At 39.6% G+C, this 21,907-nt stretch overlaps 1 protein-coding gene and 1 long non-coding RNA gene across 4 annotated transcripts in view; one reads left to right on the top strand and one right to left on the bottom strand.

Annotated features, from left to right (window-relative positions):
* The window catches only part of LOC140714638 (netrin-1), a 182,056-nt gene extending 165,422 nt beyond the window's left edge, over positions 1–16,634 (bottom strand). Inside the window, exons 1-2 of one of the 3 annotated variants that reach the window (XM_073026018.1) lie at positions 16,503–16,634; positions 15,189–16,253 (exon numbers count right to left, since the gene is read on the bottom strand). In XM_073026018.1, the coding sequence (XP_072882119.1) occupies positions 15,189–16,206 (1,018 nt within the window). In that variant the 5' untranslated portion in view covers positions 16,207–16,253; positions 16,503–16,634. Of the gene's footprint in view, positions 1–15,188 lie in introns of all 3 variants that reach the window. The other 2 variants (XM_073026019.1, XM_073026017.1) reach the window with 2 other exon arrangements.
* Positions 1–21,907, top strand: part of LOC140714640 (uncharacterized) — a 167,375-nt gene that overhangs the window by 81,077 nt on the left and 64,391 nt on the right. The window lies entirely within an intron of this gene.

Below are 21,907 nucleotides of genomic sequence, written 5' to 3'. Positions count from 1 at the left end.
CTACCCTCATCCATCGGGCTCTTGAATATGGTAAATGGTATAACGATGCATTTCAAATTTTGCTTCTAGTGTACTGATATTCCCTGTTTCAGGGCTATGGGGAGAAGTATGAAGATCTGAGGGAAGGTAAAGGACAGGAAATCAATGCTAATTTAAAACACTTAATTATTGCATAAATATTGAAATAAAGTTCTTGGTAAAGGAAAAAATCATTATGAATGAAATTAATTTATTTCGGTCAGTACAAACATAACAAAAAGCATCATTTACAACGATGATTTCATAGGACAAAATTACAACAACAAAAAAAGATATTCTTTAAAACAGACCGAAAGGGTGTAGGCTGAAGCTACAGCTTATTACGCCTACCCCTCTTAGTTATACAACAGCATATTTGGTGTCAATCATCACATCAAAAACAAAAAATTTCATAATCTTTTAACACAAAATCTAATTCCAAATATCATTTATTTACATTACTGCCATTCATTTTAAATCATGTATTTTATATTTGTTCATTAAATAATTTTTTAAACTTAAAATTAATTTTTAATTAAAAAATCATTAGTAAGTATTTTAGTAGTACATTAGTACATTAGTAAGTAGTTCTTTAGATTTGGACGGCAAATTTTTGTTCATGCATCTTAGTTCATTTACTCAGACTTTGCTGAAATATATCTATATACTTAAGATGGATATACAAAGGAAGCTTGGTAATATATTAAGCTTGGGGATGGGCTTATTCCTGTGGTTGTTTATATTCTGTGCCCATATTGATTTGTCCTTCTGTCTTGTTCTGTTTCAAACTTCGAAGCACTTGTACAGAACTTGAAGAACATCAGTGAGATTGTGTGCCTTCACAATAGCAACTTAATTTAGCAATGATGTTTGTGAATCTTTTGTAGGTTAATATAGTTGACCCCGGACAAACATGTCTGTAAAGCAATGTGTCTCTGAAAAACAATGTAGCACTGGCACCACAAAACCACGCAAGGCTCCATTTGTGTTATATTATGGCTCTGGATCAGCAACTCAAAGATCAGGAGTCCAAATCACTTGATAAGCTGTATTTTGCATTAAACAAATATAATAATTAAAAATTGTAAACCTGTTGTATAACTGAAATGTCCTTCAGGCGTATACCATCTGTTCTTGGCTTATGTGTGACTAAATACAGTTATCTTTTATTCTTGTGTAAGGTGGTCAATAAATGCCATTGTCAGTAATTGGGATTTTTTTTTCAGTTGATCATTATTTAGTGCAACAAAACAAAGATATGTATGGAGAATATTTATCTATTTTCCATAAATATTATGTTCTGCAAATCTGGCCACATTATGATGTTGCCATTTACATCAATTATATAAAAAACATTAAATGATAAGACATTTCTAAATAACAGTGATTCATTAACCCTAAACTAGCTCTGTTGTTCATTTGAACATGAAGAAGCCATGCAATGATAAGAAAAGGCAGGTGACATCTGTGGAATTGTAATTCTCCATTACTCCAAACAGTAAAATGAAACTATAACTTTGTTATTCATTAGTTAGTCAGCTTTAGTCATGATTATACATATATCAGTAATTAATATGAATAAACTAAAACCACAACACATACTGTATCAATCATGAATGGTGTTGTGTACAGGGAACACGACAGACTTTAAGACATACTTAAGGAGCAAAATTAGGCCACTCAGCCCATTGAGTCTGCCCTGTCATTCCATCATGGCAGATATTCTTAGATAAGGGGCCCAAAACTGCTCGCAATACTCCAAGTGCAGTCTGACCAATGCCTTATAAAGCTTCAACATCATATCCTTGCTCTTATATTCTAATCCACTCAAAATGAATGCTAACATTGCATTTGCCTTTCTTACTACCAACTCTACCTGCAGGATAACCTTGAGGGAATCCTGCATGGCGAATCCCAAGTTGTTAAAACGACCTCTGATTTTTGAATTTTTGAATTTTCTTTAGAAAATAGTCTACACCTTTACTTCTTCTACCAAAATGCATGACCATACACTTCCCAACACTGTATTTCATCTGAAACTTCTCTGCCCATTCTCCCAATTTGACTAAGAGCTTCTGCATACTTCTTGCCCCTCCATCTATCTTTGTATTGACTCTCAACTTGGTCACAAAGCCATCAGTTCCATTATCCAAATTGTAGATATATAATGTGAAAAGAAACGGTCCCAACACTGACCTCTGTGGAACATCACTAGTCACTGGCAGCCAACCAGAATAGGCTCCCTTTACTCCCACTCTTTGCCTCCTGCCTGTCAGCCAATCTTCTATCCACACTCGTATCTTTCCTGTAACACCATGTGCTTTTATCCTGTTAAGCAGCTTCATGTGCAGCACCTTGTCAAAGGCCTTCTTAAAATCCAAGTAACCAACATTCACTGACTCTTCTTTGTCTCTTCTGCCTGTTACTTCCTCAAAAATTTCCAACAGGATTGCCAGGCAAGATTACCCCTTGCGGAAACCATGCTGACTTTGTCTTAGTTTATCATACACATCCAAATAACCCAAACCTCATCCTTAGTAATGGATTGGAACATCTTTCCAACCACTGAAGCCATGCTAACTCATATATAATTTCCTTTCTTCTGCCTCCTTCCCTTCTTAAAGAGTGGAGTGACATTTGTGATTTTCCAGTCCTCTGAAACCATTTAAAAAAAGTAGTGATATTTGAAAGATCATTATTAATGCCTCCAGAATTACTTCAGCTATTTCTTTTAGAACCCTGGGTTGTAGCCCATCTGGTCCAGGTGACTTATCTACCTTCAGACCTCTCAGTTTCCAAAAACACCTTCTTGATATTAATAGCAACTGCACTCACTTCTACATCTGATACTTTTGTATTTCTGGCATACTGCTAATGTCTTCCACAGTGAAAAGTGATGCAAATGCATATTATGCTTGTCTGCTATTTCTTTGTCCCCCATTGCTACCTTTCTAGCATTATTTTCTAGTTGTCCACTATACACACTTGCCTCTCTTTTACACTTTATACATCTGAACACACTCTTGGTATCCTCTTTTCTATTATTTACTCGCTTACCTTTTTATTTTATCTTTCCTCTCCTTCTGGCTTTTTTTGTTGCTTTCTGTTGGTTTTTAAAAGCTTCCTCCTCCTCCACCTTCCCACTAATCTTTGTTATATTATATGCCCTCTCCTTTGCTTTTACACGTTCTTTGACTTCCCTTGTTAGTCACGGTTGCCTCATCCTCCGTTTAGAATACTTCTTTGTCTTTGGGATGTATCTATCCTGTACCTTCTGAATTGTCCCTAGAAAATCCATCCATTGCTACTCTGCCATCATCCCTGACAGCGTCTTCTTCCAATCAACTTTGGCCTGCTCTTCTCTCATGCCTCTGTAATTCTCTCTATTCCACTGTAATACTGATATATCTGCCTTTATTTTCTCCCTCTCAAACTGTATATTACATTATGATCACTGCCTCCTATGGGTTCCTTTACCTTAAGCTCCCTAATCAAATCTGGTTCATTACACAACCATTACCAATGCAGAATTGCCTTTCCCCTAGTGGCTGAATCACAAGCTGCTCTAACAAGTCACCTTGTAGACATTCTACAAATTCCCTCCTAAGGATCCCTCACCAATCTGATTTTCACAATCTGCCTGCATAAAAGAATTGGGACTGTTTTGACCTTTACTTAAATTATTGATCATACAGTAATTTCTCTACTGCTGATAGATTGTTGAATGTGAGCTGTTCTGGTCACCCGCTGGCAGGAGGTATATCAATAAGTTTGAACGAGTACAGAGAAAATTTACACAGATGTTGCTGGGACGTGAGGACCCGAGTTACAGGGATAGGTTGAATAGGTTAGGACTATCTTCCCTGGATTGTTGGAGAATGAAGGGATATCTTACAGAGGTATAGAAAATTATGAAGGGTGTAGATAGGGTGGATGCATGCAGGCTTTCTCCCATCAGGTTGGGTGAGACAAGAACTAGAGGTCTTATGTTGAGGGAGCAAGGTGAAATGTTTACGGGGAATCTGAGGGGGAGCCTTTTCTTTCAGATGGTGGTGCAAATGTGGAATGAGCTGCCAGTAGGTGTGGGTTCAATTGCAACGATTAGAAGAAGTAGATAGAGGGATGAAAGAAGTATGAAAGGCTATGGTCCAGGAGCAGGTAAATGGGACTAGGCAGAAAACCAGGCTGGCATGGACTAGATGGGCAGAAGAGCCTGTTTCTATGCTGTAGTGATCTATTACTCCATGACTCTATAATGGAACAGTTTTTTACTATATCAACAGCTTCAAGAAACAAAGTCAGAAGTGTGCACATCTTAAGAAGGAATATGAAACACAAGCAAGTTGCCAATATTAAAGCAGAGATTGACAGTGAACAGAACTAGATAGCTCACAGACTAGTTAAACTATGAAATAGAGTGTTTGCAAAGTTAACCGTGCTACGGCAGTGGAACTTTGTGCTAGGGGGAAGCGAATGAACCCAGTAATGGGAGAAACTATGCTGCCACTTTCCACTTCCTTCCTCGGTTACTGATGGGATGATTTCAAGTGAAAGGAGCGATTTGTTAGCAGAGCTTTTGAAGTGAGATATCATCATTACCACTTTACAATGTCATTGAGAAAGTACATTACCCTCCCCACCCCACCCCCAACCCCTGCAAATTGGGTAATCATTCTAAACACATGTTAGCAGTAGTTATTGGCGATGAACTGAATGGGTGGAAAAAGATATACATAGGTGTGGGGCCTCAGTACAGCAACAACTCACAAATTGACACGATTCCGAAAAGAGAAACATGCAGAAGGTCAGAAAAGTTGAGACTTAAGACTCCATAGCTTGTCTCTGTGAAGCTTTTAAAACTATAATATGATTAAATTTGAGTTGCCATGCCAACATACCAAATACAGTGCAATTTAAAAACGGACAATATTTTTCTAGTTGAAAGCAATGCAACTATTCAGACAACTCCACATCAGCAAGTACCTCACCGAAAAGTAACAACTCTAGCAATAGAGGATACTTATCTTGTATTTGTTTGGACAGTTAAGCTGATAATCCCTAATAAAACAGTCTTGGTTTTGCAGGACTTCGCAACTTTGATGTTGGTCCAATTTTGTTTACAATTAACACCGAACAAAGCTACAAAATTATGTAAAATCACAGATCAGGAACAATTTCAATGTTGTGCTCGGTTCTCCACATTTTCAAGTAAATTAATCCTTTTAAACCAAGAAAAGATTAAAAGGAACTACCAGCCAGTAAACACCAACAGTTAAAATCTTTGCCCCCATCCTGATGATGAAATACATTCACACAATATTTAAATGTTGAATGTTGGCCTTCATTAGGAGCCAATTTTTTTAAAAAATTATCCATTACAAATTCAAATCTCACGATAAGATTAAATACAGGTAAAACGTGAATGCATCCATTTGCTAAACATATAAAATGACTCATTAAATCAGTCTAAACTGAATCCCTTCAGATCATTGTTTACCTTTAGAAACCAAAGCAAGCAAATGTTTTGTGATGTGTGTGTGTGTGGTAACATTGTTCACATAACATGAAAGGAATGTGCAACAAAGACAACTTCAGTGACAACATGATGGATGCAATGAGTGATGAATTTTGTCACAAGGTCCAATTGTGGACAACTGAAATAATTTCTTCAACTTCTTCAATAATTAACAGTCATTCTGTGAAAAAAAGAACACTCCATGGAATTTTCAATGTGTATACTATTGGGATTTTTTTTGCTTGGTATATCACTTTCTGTCATTATGATTGATGATTAAGTTTGCTTATTTTTTAGGAAATACTGTTCATGAACCAAGCCAGATAATCACCAAAGCCTCTATTATGTATAGTTGCTTAATCTTCTTGGGAGCTTGTACTTAATGTATTTTTAGTAAAGTGTGCAAAGGTCATGTTTTTTATTGCAAGAAGTCAGGAAGGTGATAAAAAGGATATGTAATGCAAAAGGCTGAAATTACCATTTATGTTTTACCAGTAAGAATGATGTTTGAAGTTTTCATTAGCATTTTCATGAGTTGTACAGATTAGCCTCCTACTGAAAGTATTACAATCTTAGGTAATAGTATGAGCATTTAAATAAATGACAGAAGATGATAATAAATTTTATATATTGAAAATGGTACTATCTGGAGGCAGAAAAAACACCTTATGATGTCATTTTAAAACCGTCATAAAATCAAAGTACCGTAGTTATTTTGGTTAAGAAAGAAGTCTATTTCAGACATTAAGATGACTCATCAAAACCAAAGCAAATGACCTTCATTCCTACTGAAAAAAGATTTTTGATTACCGGTACTTTACAGGATGATATATAGATGCCATTCATCTGTACATGCCTCATATTATCAATATATTAAAATATTGTACAGCTGAATCAATTAATCATTAGTGTCAAATTTAAATCTAGCTTAATAATGATCTTTAGAAGCTACATAACACTAGTCAACTTCCCAAAACTCTATTTCCTTTGATTTATCCATTTGCTCACTTCCTGACAGCCACTAAGTAAAGACTCTTACCCTGGATTTCAATAAATATCCTAGCATTATAAAGCTCCTTATTGATTAAAATCAACATGATCCATCCTGGGAAGTGAAATTGAGCTGGCGGTGCAATATGCACTTGTCTTTTTTAGTGTAATTGCATGTTAGACTACATGAAAACGTATTGCTCCAGAGTAGCTGACAGGGACCAATTAGATGGGACCAATTGTCAATTCGATTGACAATCCATCATTGTTGATATTGTTGAATAGGATAAATCAAAAATAAACTGTAATATTAATTTGAAGCCCTCCATGAAGTTGTGCACAAAAATGTTAGTATTAGGTTTGCACCCTTGCACTCAAGTTGTAAACTAACCAGTTTATTGAAACTTTGATAAACTCTGTTTTTCCTTTATTATCCTATTATACTAGATGTGAAAACCATAGCATAGCAGCATTCTTTTAAGTAATTTCTTTTTTTGAAATAAAGTGGAACCAGATTTTCAGCAATCACAGTATTTTCCTTTTGCAATTTCAGATAATTAGTTTTCTTCTCTTTATTCCTCTTCCAGATCATCCTTTTCTCCGTTTTTCTCAACTTGTGCAGTAATACTTTTTCATCTCCTGAATTCCACCCCATTTTAGAGCTTCCTTTTGGCTTGTTTCCATTTAAATATAACTTTCCCCAACTCTGATAAAATGAGGTCACCCTCAGAGTTTTTTGTCTCCACTGATGCTGCTCGATCTGTTGAGCATCTTTTACCACTTGTGGTTCTCATTTTAGAAACAAATGACACTTAAGGAGACAAGCTCCAGGTCAGTTTTAGCAGATCCACCTTCACCATTCAGCTGCTCCTCTTTCCCCATTTGTGTTGATTTAGTAATAGATTTAACTTAAATAAAAGCTAAATCATTTAGTCCTTCTTGTTGCCTTTCTAAAGCATGATTAATTGATTGATCTTTACACTAAAGAGAAATATTTACTGATTATTTGGGTCTTAATAAGAAGTGCTGTAAGCATGAAAGTAAACTGGTTGTGCAGACTCTGAAATCTCTTGTCATGCACACATCCTTGACTGGATGGCCCAGAACATCATTCCAATTGTCTCTGCATTATCTTTCCACCTGACAAACTTCCCTGATAATTTTCTACGTAATTTTTGAGTCTGTTGCTTTCCCATGCTATGCAGAGAAATTTTCTCAGCAGCTATGTGCCTCTATGTGAATGTTGGTATGAGAACATGTCATCCTCACAACCAATTCAAAGTGAAAGCGAATGATTTGTCAACTGCTTTTGAAGTGAGATATCTTCATTACTACTTCACAATGTAATTAACCAAGTACACCAGTTCCCTCCTCAGCCACAAAAAAAAATTGGGTAATCATTCTAAACAGATTAAGTCTCACGTTTATAGCAGTAGTTGTTCTCCTCCATACATTGTGGCACATCGGGCAGCAACTGTGCCGTTTCTTTAGCATTTTTTCTAACGAATTGCTAGCCTGACACTCAACCCAGCATGGATGGGGAACCAGCCAGATTCAAAACCAGGACCATTCACCTCAAACTCTGGTGTGGGTACCACTACACCACCAGCCAGTGTAGATATAGTTCTGGGAGAGGAATGGAATGTGTGAAAGAACATATACATAAAAATGGGGCCTCAAAGCAGTAACAACTCAGATGACAATATTTTGAAAGAGAAAACTACAGTGGGTCAGAAAAGTTGAGACTTGGACCTCAAAGCTCACCTCTGCAAAGCTTTTAAAAATATAATTAAATTTGACTTGCCATACCAAATACACTGCAATTTAACAACAAGCAGTATTTTCTAGTTAAAAGCAATACAACTATAACCTAACAACAGCAAGCACCTTGTCTAAAAGTGGTAACTGGTGAATTATAGCAATTGAAGATACTTTGGCTTGCATTAGGATGAGAACATGGCATCCTAACAACCAAATCCCTTATTGATGACCTACATAAAGGTGACACGTAGTGACATTTACTACTTGTAAATGTAGTTTCAAAAGAATAGACAAGGCTAATACTTGGTACTGGAAATTTAGCATCAAGCTGTAATGTGATGCTTTTTTCTTTAAGCTAAATTATATAATTTTAAAGAGTACATGGACACATCTGGCAATTTAAAATAACTGCTGCTGGAGATCTTAATTGAAAAAGAAAATTCTGCAAACACTTTGCAGGCCAGACAAAATCTGTGGAATGTGGAGCAGACTTATTGCTTCAGATTGAACTTTTCATGAGAACTCATATTCTGCCTGACTTAGGTTTCCCATTTTTATTTCAGAGAGGCTTAAGGAGCTTACTCATAAAACTTGTAGGTCACAAAATAATTTTATAGACTATGAAATATTATTGAAGTATAATGATATTTGTAATATAGGAAATGCAGAAGTCTGTTTGCATATCAGTATTGGAAGGGATATAATTTTCACCTTCAAAATTGGAATTTTAGTCCAATTGAGACAGCAAGAACAGTCTTCATTTAAAGTTTCATTGAGACATAGCATATACTGTGTAATCGGGCAGTATTCTCTCAGTACCACGCTGAAGTTTCAGTCTAAATGTTTTGCGTAAGGCCCTCTGGAATAACACTTGAACCCAGAACCTTTTGAACCCAAAGGCAAGGCACACCATCTGAACCTGAGATAACTGCTCACCTCAAGAATTCTTAAAGTAAGGACATCACAAACAAGAGAAAATCTGCAGATGCTGGAAATCCAGGCAACGTGCACAAAATGCTGGAGGAACTCAGCTGAGTCCCACTGAAGAGTCTCGATCCAACACATTGACTGTATTCTTTTCCATAGACGCTGCCTGGCCTGTCGAGTTCCTCCAGCATTCTGTGTGTCTTGCTTGAAAGTGAGGACATGCTGCTTAAAATAATTTCCACTTGCAGGATGTTTTTCACATTGCTTTCACAACAGTCCAAACTGCTCTACAGCCAGTGAAGTGATTTTGGAAACGCAGACACTCGGTAACAGAAGTGGTTGTACACCTGTTAAATGATTTTATTTCATTTGGGATTCCACTCATAGAAAGTTAACTATTTCTTTTAGTGAGTCCGTGAGAAGTCGACTAAAATGATACCTGGAATATGGAGAGACTGGTGAAGATGCAACATTTCAACCCAGAGCAGAGTATGGTAAGAAGAAATTTCAAACAGGAAATTTGATTATGAAGATTTTAAATGATAAGGGTCAGTAACCAGATGGCACAGATTTTCATCAAAGAACTTGAGCCAATACAGCTAGTGACTGTGATCCAGAAATTCACTGAAAGGGTAGAGAAATTGATAAACAGGAAACTCCATAAATTTTTAAGGGATTTTATGGGGGGGGGGGGGGATGGAATTGTAGGATATCAGTTAATTCCACCAAAGAAACCAGCCACAATGGATGCTTAATTCTGATTGTATGACAACAGGTGAGGCTGTGAAGCCATGTGGAGCCAAAGGACCTCGGTGAAATCTAACATGAAAATCGGCCCAATAATGAGTGTATCAATAGCGGGAGACAGTCGTGATAGAAGAATACACTATCATTCTTCAAGAAGGCATGGGTGCCACAAATTACTTTGCTTGAAATCAGACAGAAACAGGAGATTGTTATCCCTGCAAGCATGACAAGTGCCACACCTGTCCCTACACCTTCTCCCTGGCCACCATTCAGGACCCCAAACCGTCCTTCCAGGTGAGGCGACACTCCTCCTGCAAGTCTGTAGGGGTTATCAATTATAGCTGGTGCTCTTGGTGTGGCCTCCTGTACATCAGTGAGAACCACTGCAGACTGGGGAACCACTATGTCTGCTGCATGAGGCAAGATCTCCCCATAGTCACCCATGTCAATTCGACTTCCCAATCCCATTCTGATATGTCAGTCATTGGCTCCTCTACTGCCACACTGAGGCCACTGTTAGGCTGAAGAAGCAGCACCCAGAATTCCAACTGCATAGCCTCCAACTTAATAGCATGAACATTGATTTCTCTAACTTCCAGCAATTTCAGCCCCTCTTGCTCTTTTTCCATTCCCTGTTTTGGTTACCCTCTCACTTGCCATCATCTCTCTCCTCCTTCCCTTTCTTCCATGGTCCATTGTCATCTCCAATCAGATTCCTCCTTCTTCAGCCCCTTATCTCTTCCACCTATCACCTCCCAGCTTCTTCGTTCATCCCTCTTCACCCACCTTCCCCCTCACCTGCTCTGGCATAACAACTGCCAGAATGTACTCCTTCCCCTTCTACGTTTTCATTTTGGCTTCATTTCCAATTCAGATTCAGGGTCTCTGCCCAAAATTCGACTGTTTACTCCACTCCAAAGATGTCTGCTGATTTGCTGAGTTCCTTCAGCATTTTGTATGTTACTCAAGATTTCCAGCATCTGCAGAATTCTTGTCACAGAGTCATAGAACACAACAGCCCCTTTGGTTCATCTGCTCCACTCCAGACTATTATTATGCCTAGATGGTCTCAACCTGTTAATTAGATTTCTATTAATGGGGAATCAGAATCCAAAATATTGATTCTTGCGAAGATTATAGATATTCCACGTTATTGAAAATTTAGACTAATTTAAGTAATCATTGCCTTTCTGACTGAACAGAAAAAAAATTACACTTTGAAAGGGGTGGATACAAACGGATATCGGGGATATGAGACGAGTTTTGCATTTAAGGCTACACTATAACTAGAATCTCTACCACCATTCCGCTTCGGCAGTCCCTCGGGATCGGGGATGATGTGCTTCCGCTCCGGTTTTGTGGGCTCTGAAATGGCTGAGGAGGCCAACGTGGGAACCGCAGAATACTCCACGGATGAGGAAGGGGGCGGCTAGCCTCCATTCTACTACACGCACGCAGTCAGTGTATGTTGTTACTCCTCTCTCCACCCGGTTTAACGCAGATGTTTAGTCTATTTTTGTTCACTTTGGAGGTGGGAGAAATTAAACCCTAAACCTGAGATAGGAAGTGTGTTTGCCGACTTTGTATAGTTGATACTCTTTTATTTTTCATTTCTTCTGCATCAATCAAAAATATCTTTTCGCTCAAATCGTGGGAAGGGGGTGCTCACAAGGAATGACTCCCTACTGTGTCCATTAATGGTTCTCGTCGAACTACCAGCGTTCAGCATCTAAGCATTAACCTGACGGCGGACTACTAGACGGGCATTGCAGGCCTTTGGAAAACCTATTTTTAAATGATTTTCAAAAAGCTGATACGAAATAAAATCCGTACAGGTTCACAGATCTCTCACCTCTCCATCCCCCCCACCCCCCACTCACTGATTCGCCCGTGCAACATGCATAACTTGTCAGAGCCGCGAAAGGAGTCAGTGAACGCGTTAAAAGAAACCCCCTTTGTGCAGCAGTCCTTTTGCTGGGGCCATTTTCTGCACGTCACTGTCATGGTCACTGTGACAGAAATCAGCAGTCATTCTCCCTGCGTGTCAGCGCCGACACGATTAAACATTGCAAGGGCTTTATCTGCACAGCGCCGGAACTAGGAAAATAAATTCAGCTTTCGACCTCTCGCCAAGTCACGGCCGTGCACTGTCTATTTCACCCACTGCTCATTTGACCTGACACCACATGTTCCTTGCCCCGTTCGTACCCAGTCGCATTAACCAGCAGAGTGATGAATAACAACCTCCCCACGGTGGCTGCGGCTGCTATAATGTCCATTCCACTGGCGGAGATGAGATATCCACCCCCACCAGCTGGATTGCAAGAGGGAATGGGCACACAAGCCAAGCTGTTACCCACCGCCCTTCATATACCCTCATCAATTAACTGCGCTCAAAAGGAACTCTTCGCTGCAGTCACTAAAAATGTTTTTGGTGAAAGGAAGGATTGATTGTTTTCACTAAAGTATTCTGCTAAACAAAGAACGGAATTAGAAAAAAATGCTTAAATAAGTAATGTGTGGCTTTAAAGAGGCAGGGCGACTGCCAGTATAAATTATTCACCGATGGATTTTTTTTTATCTCTTTATCTCGTACCAACTTTTATGGTGGTCGAGGGAAAACCGGGGAAGTAGCTGTAATGGGTTGCGGTGTAATAACAGAACCGAGGAAGGGCTCGGACGCTGGGAGCTTGGTTTTGCCCCACTGGGAACGTAGGACAGTGAGGTAGAAGAGACACCGCTCGTGAAGCAGGAGTATAAAGAAGACGAAGAATGAATAGCTGAACACCGATCGTATGGCCTTGCTACTGTTGAAGTGAACTCTGGCGTCTGTGTTTTCTTCATGGAGCTCTCGGAAGGCCAATCGGAAGCAGTCGGCTCTCTGTGAGAGCGCCGCGGATTGCAGTGATGGAAGCCTATCACAGTAACAGACACGCACAGAAATTAATCCGAAACGCAGGTTCTGGGAGCACAGTACCGAGGGCAACCGGCAGCACAAAGTGCCCACCAAGGCATTCGGCAGATAGATTATCTTTTCTCCTCACTACTTTCATTTTTCCTTTGCTTTAGACTTTTATTGTGCGCTGTACTTCATTTTATTGGAGAAAACCGCTCGGTGTATCATATTTTAGCTATCGATTTGGTATTTCCAGTCGTTTGATGAGAAGGCTCAACAGGGACACAAGTATGAGTTTCGTCATAAGGAAAGTAATCTCGCAGAGGTTACACTTCATCCATTCAACAGATTCACACCAGAACTCTCTCGAGCGTTTACGTTTAGTCCTATGACATTAATTGACAATTAGTTATTAATTAAACAGCCAGTTACGCGTAATTACTTAACTCATTAAAATGGCAAGTTTGATTATCTCCTGCCCAACCCCCACCCGCCGCTGTTTTTAATTTTAAGAATCCATTCCCTAACCTGGCGATTACTTTTTTTTAAACTGCCGCCTTAATTTGGCGGTTACCTATATAAATAATATATTTAAATTAATGGACGCAGCTTTATCTGTGGCTCGTCAGAGCGAGATAAAAAGCGGTTTCGGATCTAAACTTCAGTCAAACCCAAAAATAAATAAGTAAATAAATTCAATTGAAAACACCAGCCGGATTGTCTTGTTTTACTACGCTAGGGGCAATAAAGTCGATCAGCTCCAAGGAAACATGAAAGGCAAACGCTTTACTGTTCAGCAGCAGTAAAATTATAAATCCTTTCATGATAGTGAGCGCCAATAAATGGTGGGGTGGGACTGACTCTACCTCCGGATGACAGAATTTGTGCAGCGCCGGATTATCCGATGGTTAAATCTCTCCGGCCTCGCCGGGTTACACGTGAAACACCGGAACTCACAGATTTATTTGATTGGGGCGTCTTGTACTAAGGCAAGAGTGCAACGCTCAACCACAAACTAGTTCTTCAAATCTACAACATATACTTAGAGTGCAAGAAGCTGCACGATCAATTATAGCAATTAAACTCGAAATTGCCGGGGAAAGTTCTTGTCGTTATTTGTGCCGAAAATCTGTGCCCCAGAAACCAATTTTGTTCCATGACATTGCGCCCTGGGTCTGATATTTAGGGCCAACACTTTCTCCAGCGATTGTTGCTGAGGTTTATATTTTAGTTTCAGAAAGGCTCCAGTGCAATAGGGTCGCGTTGCAGCGAAAATGGACACCACCTTTACATGGAGTGTTACGTTTTATGGTTTCACCTCTGAACATCTGGCCCCTTCCTCAAAATTTCAACTGCACTATAAATATGTATCCGCAGACAATGGAGGATAATTCTTCCAGAGTGGGGGGTTTGACGCTAATGATGATTCCAGACTCTTTTCGCGATTACTTTATATGGATGTTCACAGAGAGTCCTGTTTAAATGTCCCCCCGGTTTCGGAATATCAGCCCTAGACAGACATGCGGATTCTGTAAATCATATTGGCAGTACAATAAACTTGCTCAATTCCCAATGATCTTACTTTGTAAAATATTGTCAATTTACCCTGTTCTGCGCCGGCTGTCAATATTATGGTCGTCAATATTATTGTCTGTAAGCTCGTAGGAATTCACAATTTACATTTCCTCCTCCAATTTGAAATCGATAATGTTGAATCAGCAACTCAGTAATGAATATGAAATAAGTTTCCAGGTAAATTTTGTTTCGAACCTGTTGATAAACTGTCGCTGTCGGTGCACACTCAAGTATTAACAGTGCACAGAACGCAAGTCGATCAGATGGCCTTTTGGTACACAAATGATATCGCGCCTATAATAATGGCAATGAATATAGGACAGAGTTCAAACTGTCGCGCTGGCTGGCCTTTAAGTAGATAATTAACAATACACCCAGAGTATGTTTATTGCTGCAATTTAGACGGCGGATCTGGTACAACCACATGAGATTACAACATGTAAGCTCGTTAAAAAAATCGATTTACGCCATTAACGGGGAGCTGTGTCTATGTGTGTATCGGTAATGTGTTGGAATGATTTAAGTATCTTCCCTGGATATGTTACAAGCGCAAAGACAAATACTGCTCCGAGATCTGAAAAGATTATCAAAGACACGCTGACTGCTTTTCCTGACTTAGTTAAGATAGTGCACATTTGGTAGAGCTTTAGCTTTGAGCGTTTTCGCTTGCTCGCACCCTCCATGTGTTGTAGGGTTAAGGTTACATATGCGGCTGGTGCAAGACCTTTTGTTTATATAGAGATGGAAATTTGTTCTTACCTACACACTCGTTGGACTCTCTGGCCGTGGCTCTCTGCCAGGGTCGGTCGTAGTGGAAAGGCTTACATCGGTCACATTCTGGGCCGGCAGTGTTGTGTTTACAGTCACAGACCAGGTTGCCATCTCGATCCTTGACGCACCTGGACGCGTGGCCATTGCACTTGCAACGGCCACCGACCTGTAGATCGGAGACTGCGTAATAATAGGACTCCCTGGCTAGTTCCGAATCGTCTTCGTTCTCATCGCCGAAGGTATGGAGACGGCTGAAGGCCACCTTGATGTCTGTAGCAGTGACCCAGTCTTGAAGGACAGGGCTGTTGTCAAAATCGTGCGCCGAGGGGCGACCGTCCAAGGTGCTGAAAGCGATCAAGCCCCCTGTGAACGGATGCATGTCGGTGTGGGAGTCGGTGCAGATGGCCTCCTGCTCGTTCTGTTTTGTGATTACAGCCTTGTTGGGTTTGTTGTACATTTTTCTACACTGAGTGGAATAGAACTGAAAGGGCACCCAGGATTTTCCGTAGTCCATCGATTTGTAGATAGCCATCGATTCTGGTCGCGGGGAGCAGAACTGCAGACTGACGTATGTGACTTCGAATTTCTTGCCCAGAGAGAGAGTCAGGGTTACATTTTGAGGGTACTGGATGTAATTCTCCGACTGCCAGCAGGTTAGGTTGTGAGGGTTGTTGAGATCGGTCAGGTAGGCTGGGGGATGAGCCTTCTTCGGGTCCATGGCGTCGCAGATGTGACAATTCCTGAACCGCTCGTCTCCCTTTTCCGTCACCACACAGTACCTCGACGCGGGTTTGCCGCAAGTGCTGGAAACTTTCACTTCCTTGCCGAAAGCGGAGTTGACGAAGTCAGGGATACAGCGCCTGGGGTTGCTGTTCTCGTCGTAGCAGGGATCTGGGGGAGTCTGCTGGGCTGCGAACATGCTCATGCCATATCCTCCGCGGACTCCCTCCACCAGGCAGCTTAGACCCAGAAAAGCGCATACAAACTCCCAAAAACTCAACAGCATTTTGTTCTCCCTTCACAGTGTAGCCTCGATACTTACGACGGAGGATCCTAGTTAAAAAAAAATACAGAAACGCAATGCACAGTAAGATCAGTTATCATAAATTAAAAGATAAAAAATAGTTTTCCAATTTCTGGTAACATTAAGTTTCAAGCTTCCTTTTCATTCTTTCGGTGACTATGCTGCGTGGAGTGTTATCTGTAAAACGCTTTGATTGAAAGCAGAACAATGCTAAAACCGATGCCCTTTTCTTTAGCTAAGAGAACGCTTTCTACACTGTGCATCAGTCATTTCCATACCCCGGCATCGAGGAGAGTCTCCCTTTCCTTTGGGACTCTCTGTCTCTGCGCCTTGTGTCTGCATAGAAAGTGAATGACGTGCACAACTCTTGCTAGCTCGAGGTCATTCTGTGCCCTGACGGAGAGTGTCATTCCACACACAGAGGGAGCGAAAACAACGACATCCACTGGTAGTTTATCAATAGCAAGCAGGCATTCTTTCACATGGAGCTCTAGCCACAGAACGAGCCCAATTAGACTGTTTACAGCCTCTGCAATCACTGAACACGGCCCGTTCAAACTGCTGTTGTTTGATTCTATAGTATGGGGATCCACATATGATAAATCTATTTTGATGAGAAAGAAATATTTTAAACGGACAAGAAACAATGTGAAATAATGGCGGAGAATTATTACAGATGGTAACTGCTGTGTAGAAATATACCCAAATATTAGCAATTCCGTGGAGATTGCAGGTGCGAACACAAATACGTTTGTACAAGAAACAGGCAGACGTTTGCCAATGTCATTCTGTCTTGCCACTCTATTCTCGCCTCTTCAGTAGGATGCTGGGTTACATGTTAAATCCATCTTTATCTTAAGAGTTGTATATTATTTTCCGATCATCAATATATTCCAATTTATACACTCCCTACATTAGCAGAAATCACTTAAGTTTATTTCATGGCCAAATTTCCGTTCTTTAAATCTGTGGCAGGAGTACAATGAAGACTTAAAACATGATGGTTTGTGTTTAAAATGGATTAACACATCCTCAAAGCATTTATTTGGAGTTTTTAATTGAAGATTCCCTTCAATACCCTCGCGTTTCCATCGTGGAAATTAGAATACGTGATTATGTGTCGAATTACATGCGAAGAGACCGCTGACATAAGAATATCAAAATTATTTCTACCACCGTACGATTGAAAAAACGAAAACTATGCCTCACATAATGTATAAGAACACGTAAACGAATTGATTCCCCCTAGTCACCTGTCGTTTGTTTTGCTGCATTTTCTCTGAAAAGCAACTCGGCTCGTCCAAATGCTGGTTTACGGTGTCATCGGTATCGCCCCCTCCCAATTAAGTGGGATACACAGAACTGCCAAAGGAAGCCCTTTATAAACACGACTTGTTGGTCTAGAATTTAACGCATATCAAGATACAACTACAAAAAGTGCAATTAAAATGTTAATGCGTGTAATAATGGTCGAGGAAGGCATTCCGCGCCAGTTTTGTTACAATACAAAAGGCTGCTACAAATTCACATGTAAACGATGATTGACACTGCAATGAAATTGTTAACTCGGAGACAGCGCAAGGCCGCTTCCAAAAAGTTGCTGAATAAAAAAAAGTGCTCACGCAGCCCAAACAAAAGCGAGAAAGGAACTGCAGTTTCCAGAAGTATTTCTTTATACATGCAGTCTTAAACCCTTGCTGAAAGGGTGTCAGAAATTATCTATAAAGCGATTCTGGTATAGCTGCGCATCTTGGATGCTGTGTGCGTGTGCGTGAAATGTAGCAGCGTTTCTGTTTCTAGGTAAACCACATTAACTCGTTTGAAAGTAGATTATTGTGATCTTGCTTGCAAAGTAAGGTGGAGTGGTGGGGGTAGGGAATCAAGAACCTGTTATTGTGGCAATCACAACTACAGATTTGGACTATGCAAATTTGCTCCGACAATGCTTCTGTGAGGCTCTGCTTGAAAAAAGGAGGCTGAATAAATGGGCTGTTGTAAATTGAATTAGTCCCTGATTAATCTCGCCTCAGTCCTGCTCTCTCAGTGGGGTGGCTTTGGGATTCCAGCCGCTGTCCCCGCAGGAAAGCCCCGGCTCAGCAGCGTGGCCTGTCCCCTGTCAGCATGCTGCAGGATTTGTTAACTGTTCACCGTGAAATAGCCCATAATACCTTACCCAAATCGTTTTTACAACACCATCACCCCGGACTCATTGGGGTCGCTACCTAGATCCCAATTAGGAAGAAGACAAATCATTAACACTAATAATAACAACTTGCAACCAGGGGCCATTTAATAAGAAGAGTCCGATTTTATTTTCGTAATACACCTACAATCCATTGATCTTTTAAAAGTATTTTAAAATCAAAATTAAAACCGTAAGTTCAAAGGGTTCAATGTACGTTTGACGGACACAGTATTATATCCCAATTTGAGGATTAATGGTGACAGAATTTTGTATTGAATGATTTAGCATTAGTTCGAAACATTGCTTTGTCAATCCGATAACATTTCTGAGCGTGAAACCATTTCAAAGGCTCCACTAATTGAAAAATCTGTCGGCAGCATCTATTGAAATAATTCATCTCTTTCTAGATATCTTAATCAGCAACGGTTAAATGCGTTGATGTGACCCCTAATTTAAGTTAAAATGAAAATGTATGCAAATAAAGAATGTCCTACAGAAAAGAAAACATTTGCTGCAAGAATCAAATAATTTGAGTGAAGTTATTGCGAATAATTTATATTAAGGATTTAAAATACTTGATTTATTTTATCGAATTACATCGATGAAAACTTTCGGCTCTTGATTTTTAAACAAATGGACCCCAACCCAAGCCACAATGACAAATAAAATTTCACTTTAAATTAAACAATCCCTTTCGGAAACAGTTTTGCATATTCAATAAGACTTGTGCTTCATCATCTAGCGCCTCGCTTTAATCAATGAACACATCCATTAACTTTTGGAATCTATACCGGCTGAAATTTATAACGTTTAAAAGTACAGTCTATTAAAATTAAGTACACTTCTGTAAAATGTGTTCCTTTATTTTTTTAAACTCACCAGCTAATTAGATGGTCGGTCGAACTCAAAGCAATATAAACAACAAGTTGCTGGACATCTGCTTAAAAACACAAACTTTTTGGTCAGATATTTTCCCGGTTAAATATTGTAATATGAACGAGCTGTAGTGTTAGTCCCCTTTTCCAAATACGCATTCAGTTTAATCAACCCGGTAGCTGAGTGAGTGTTATATTTATTTAACAGCATTGGAAGAGTAACAGCGTTATCAATTCACATTTGACCGGCTCGTTCCTCTAAGTTCTGCAAATGAACTTTCTAAATATCGTTTACTTCCAGTTTATATTTTATAGGAAAAAATGAATTATGTTTCTTAATTTAGTGTTCAATGAAATTTCAATCTATTACAATAAAAAATACTTATTTATTGCCCAGCATGTACTTCGCTTCTTCCCAAACAGAAATGAATGTCATGAAAAGTTTACCTGGATGGAAAAAAATGCAGTCGCTGAGAATTATGGTAATTCGATATGAATTAATGAATCAAGTATAAATATAGATAGAGTAGATCGGAAACTTTTAAATAACTATTTAGCAATTAGGAAAAAAGTCACTTTTTGCCATTGGAAATCTGCCTCATTGATGTGGTAGCATAGGTCTTATTGATGTATTCTTATGCCTATTATTTGTCCTTACGGTCAAAGCGGGTGATTTTCACATCAGCCGTATCTGGTCTCGGATGCACACAGTGAATATAACACAAGGGACGAGCCAGATGACCCCTCTCCAGTTTGTTGATGGCAAGAACAATGTTCGGCTTGTCCAAACACACTGAATTGGCTGAGCACTGTATTCCAGCCTCGCACTCTGCTGCAACTAAAGACAATCCGCAAAACGTTTGTTCTGCCAGGGAAAGCGGGACCAGCTTTTGTGCAGTGGTTCTTTTTTATTTTACTGGAACTGCACAAAGTTAATGTAAATGATAAGGCCACTGAAACGTTTCAAAGATTTTCCAATCTGCTGTGGCACAAAACAGAGCACAACAAAAGTGATTCTATTCAGAATTAATTATAACCGGGGGGTTTAAAAGGCGTTTCATTTATTGACTTGGGTATCGAAACGCAACCGTGACTTATCATAAGATTCGGCTCTTCTTTTATTGCACTTGGTTAAAATGACAGTTTACTGCAGAACTCATGGTCATCTTTGTGTACCATTCAGTATCGTACAAGCCTTACTTTAGAAGTAAGCACGACTTTTCAACAAACTTATCATTAACCAAAGTTGTCATTTTGATGACTTTACTTTGAATCACTCCTTAACATTGATATAGAAAGGGACCTAACGTCTGAGATAATTTACCATCGCTCAGGGCACATAACCTTTGTTTTATGATTAGGTCGGCCTTCATTGAGGTGGCTGCTTGCATATTCTTTACCCTTAGTTGTAAAACCAGAGATTGGATAAGCCTTTTACCGAATCATTGTGAACTATATCCCGGTCGATACAAGAATGAAGAGATATTTCAATGAAGCGTATCGAAACTGAAGATGAAACAATCGGAGAGCCATCCCATCCACTTTTTGTTGTTACAGTACAGCTCATTACTGTTATAATAATTCGAAGTGTGTTTACTTCCTACCTGTGAGAACAAGCGGATAACCACATGTCCATTTACTGTGTTGATGGAATTTTACCCCCCCCCCCTTTAAATTATTATGTATTTTGGCAGTTTGGATGAAATTAAAGTCCGCATCTCTCAGGTTGCAGGCCTCTGACTCTTGCATAAGCCAATGCGAAAAAACAACTGCTCAAACATCCGCCAATATTTGCTGCAGTGAAATGGCAACTGTAATGCTGATTTTTACAAGATAAGTCTGTGTCATAAACACTGTCTATTCACTTTTTACTGCACGTGTAGATTAGTAAATTGCCTCTGATTGATTTGTTTAATATACTGAGAACGAATGTTCATCATACCTTTCATTCTTACGAATCCAGGGATGAACATCTAAAGTTACCTCGCGTATTTTTTTGTAAATGTTACTATGCTCCTATGTTCAAAAAAAAAGATGCTATTGATCAAGAGTGGAATATGCGCTCGCGTTTCTCGGGCATTAATGAACAACTAAATGAACTATATTTAACTTCCTTCTCTTGGGTTTCATTTCTCTCTAATTTAAAGCAAGGATATCTCGATTTCTGATATCCTGCAGTTAGTATAGAACCAGAACCCCGTATGGGGCAATACATCAAAATATACAACAAACTCCTCTCTCTCTCTCTCTCTCTCTCTCTCTCTCCCTCCTTTTCCCGTTTGTGTTTGTGTGTGTTAGAAACACGAATTTCCAATGGAACAGGCCTCGAAATCAGAACTGGCTGGAGCAGATTGATCGGTCGTGTGATTCTCCCTTCACACCCACTACCCCACCACGTAAAGGCTACTTCGAATGAGGTGAACAGTAGATCGCGTCAGAATTAAATTTCCCTCTGCTATAAAGGTCCCTCTTTCCCTCAAGGTGCGTCAGCAATACAAGTAAGAGGCAAAAATAGAGCGAAGCATCGTTTTAAAGGCAACCTTCGAAAGTAGGTTGAAAAGTTGCATTGGTACTGTCCAACTTAAGGTTTGCAGGGCCGGATGCACTTTCTAGTCTTTGAGAG

Source organism: Hemitrygon akajei, chromosome 22 (genome assembly GCF_048418815.1).
Source record: "Hemitrygon akajei chromosome 22, sHemAka1.3, whole genome shotgun sequence".
NCBI classification, from domain to species: domain Eukaryota; kingdom Metazoa; phylum Chordata; class Chondrichthyes; order Myliobatiformes; family Dasyatidae; genus Hemitrygon; species Hemitrygon akajei.
This window is presented reverse-complemented; position numbering and strand designations above follow the sequence as displayed.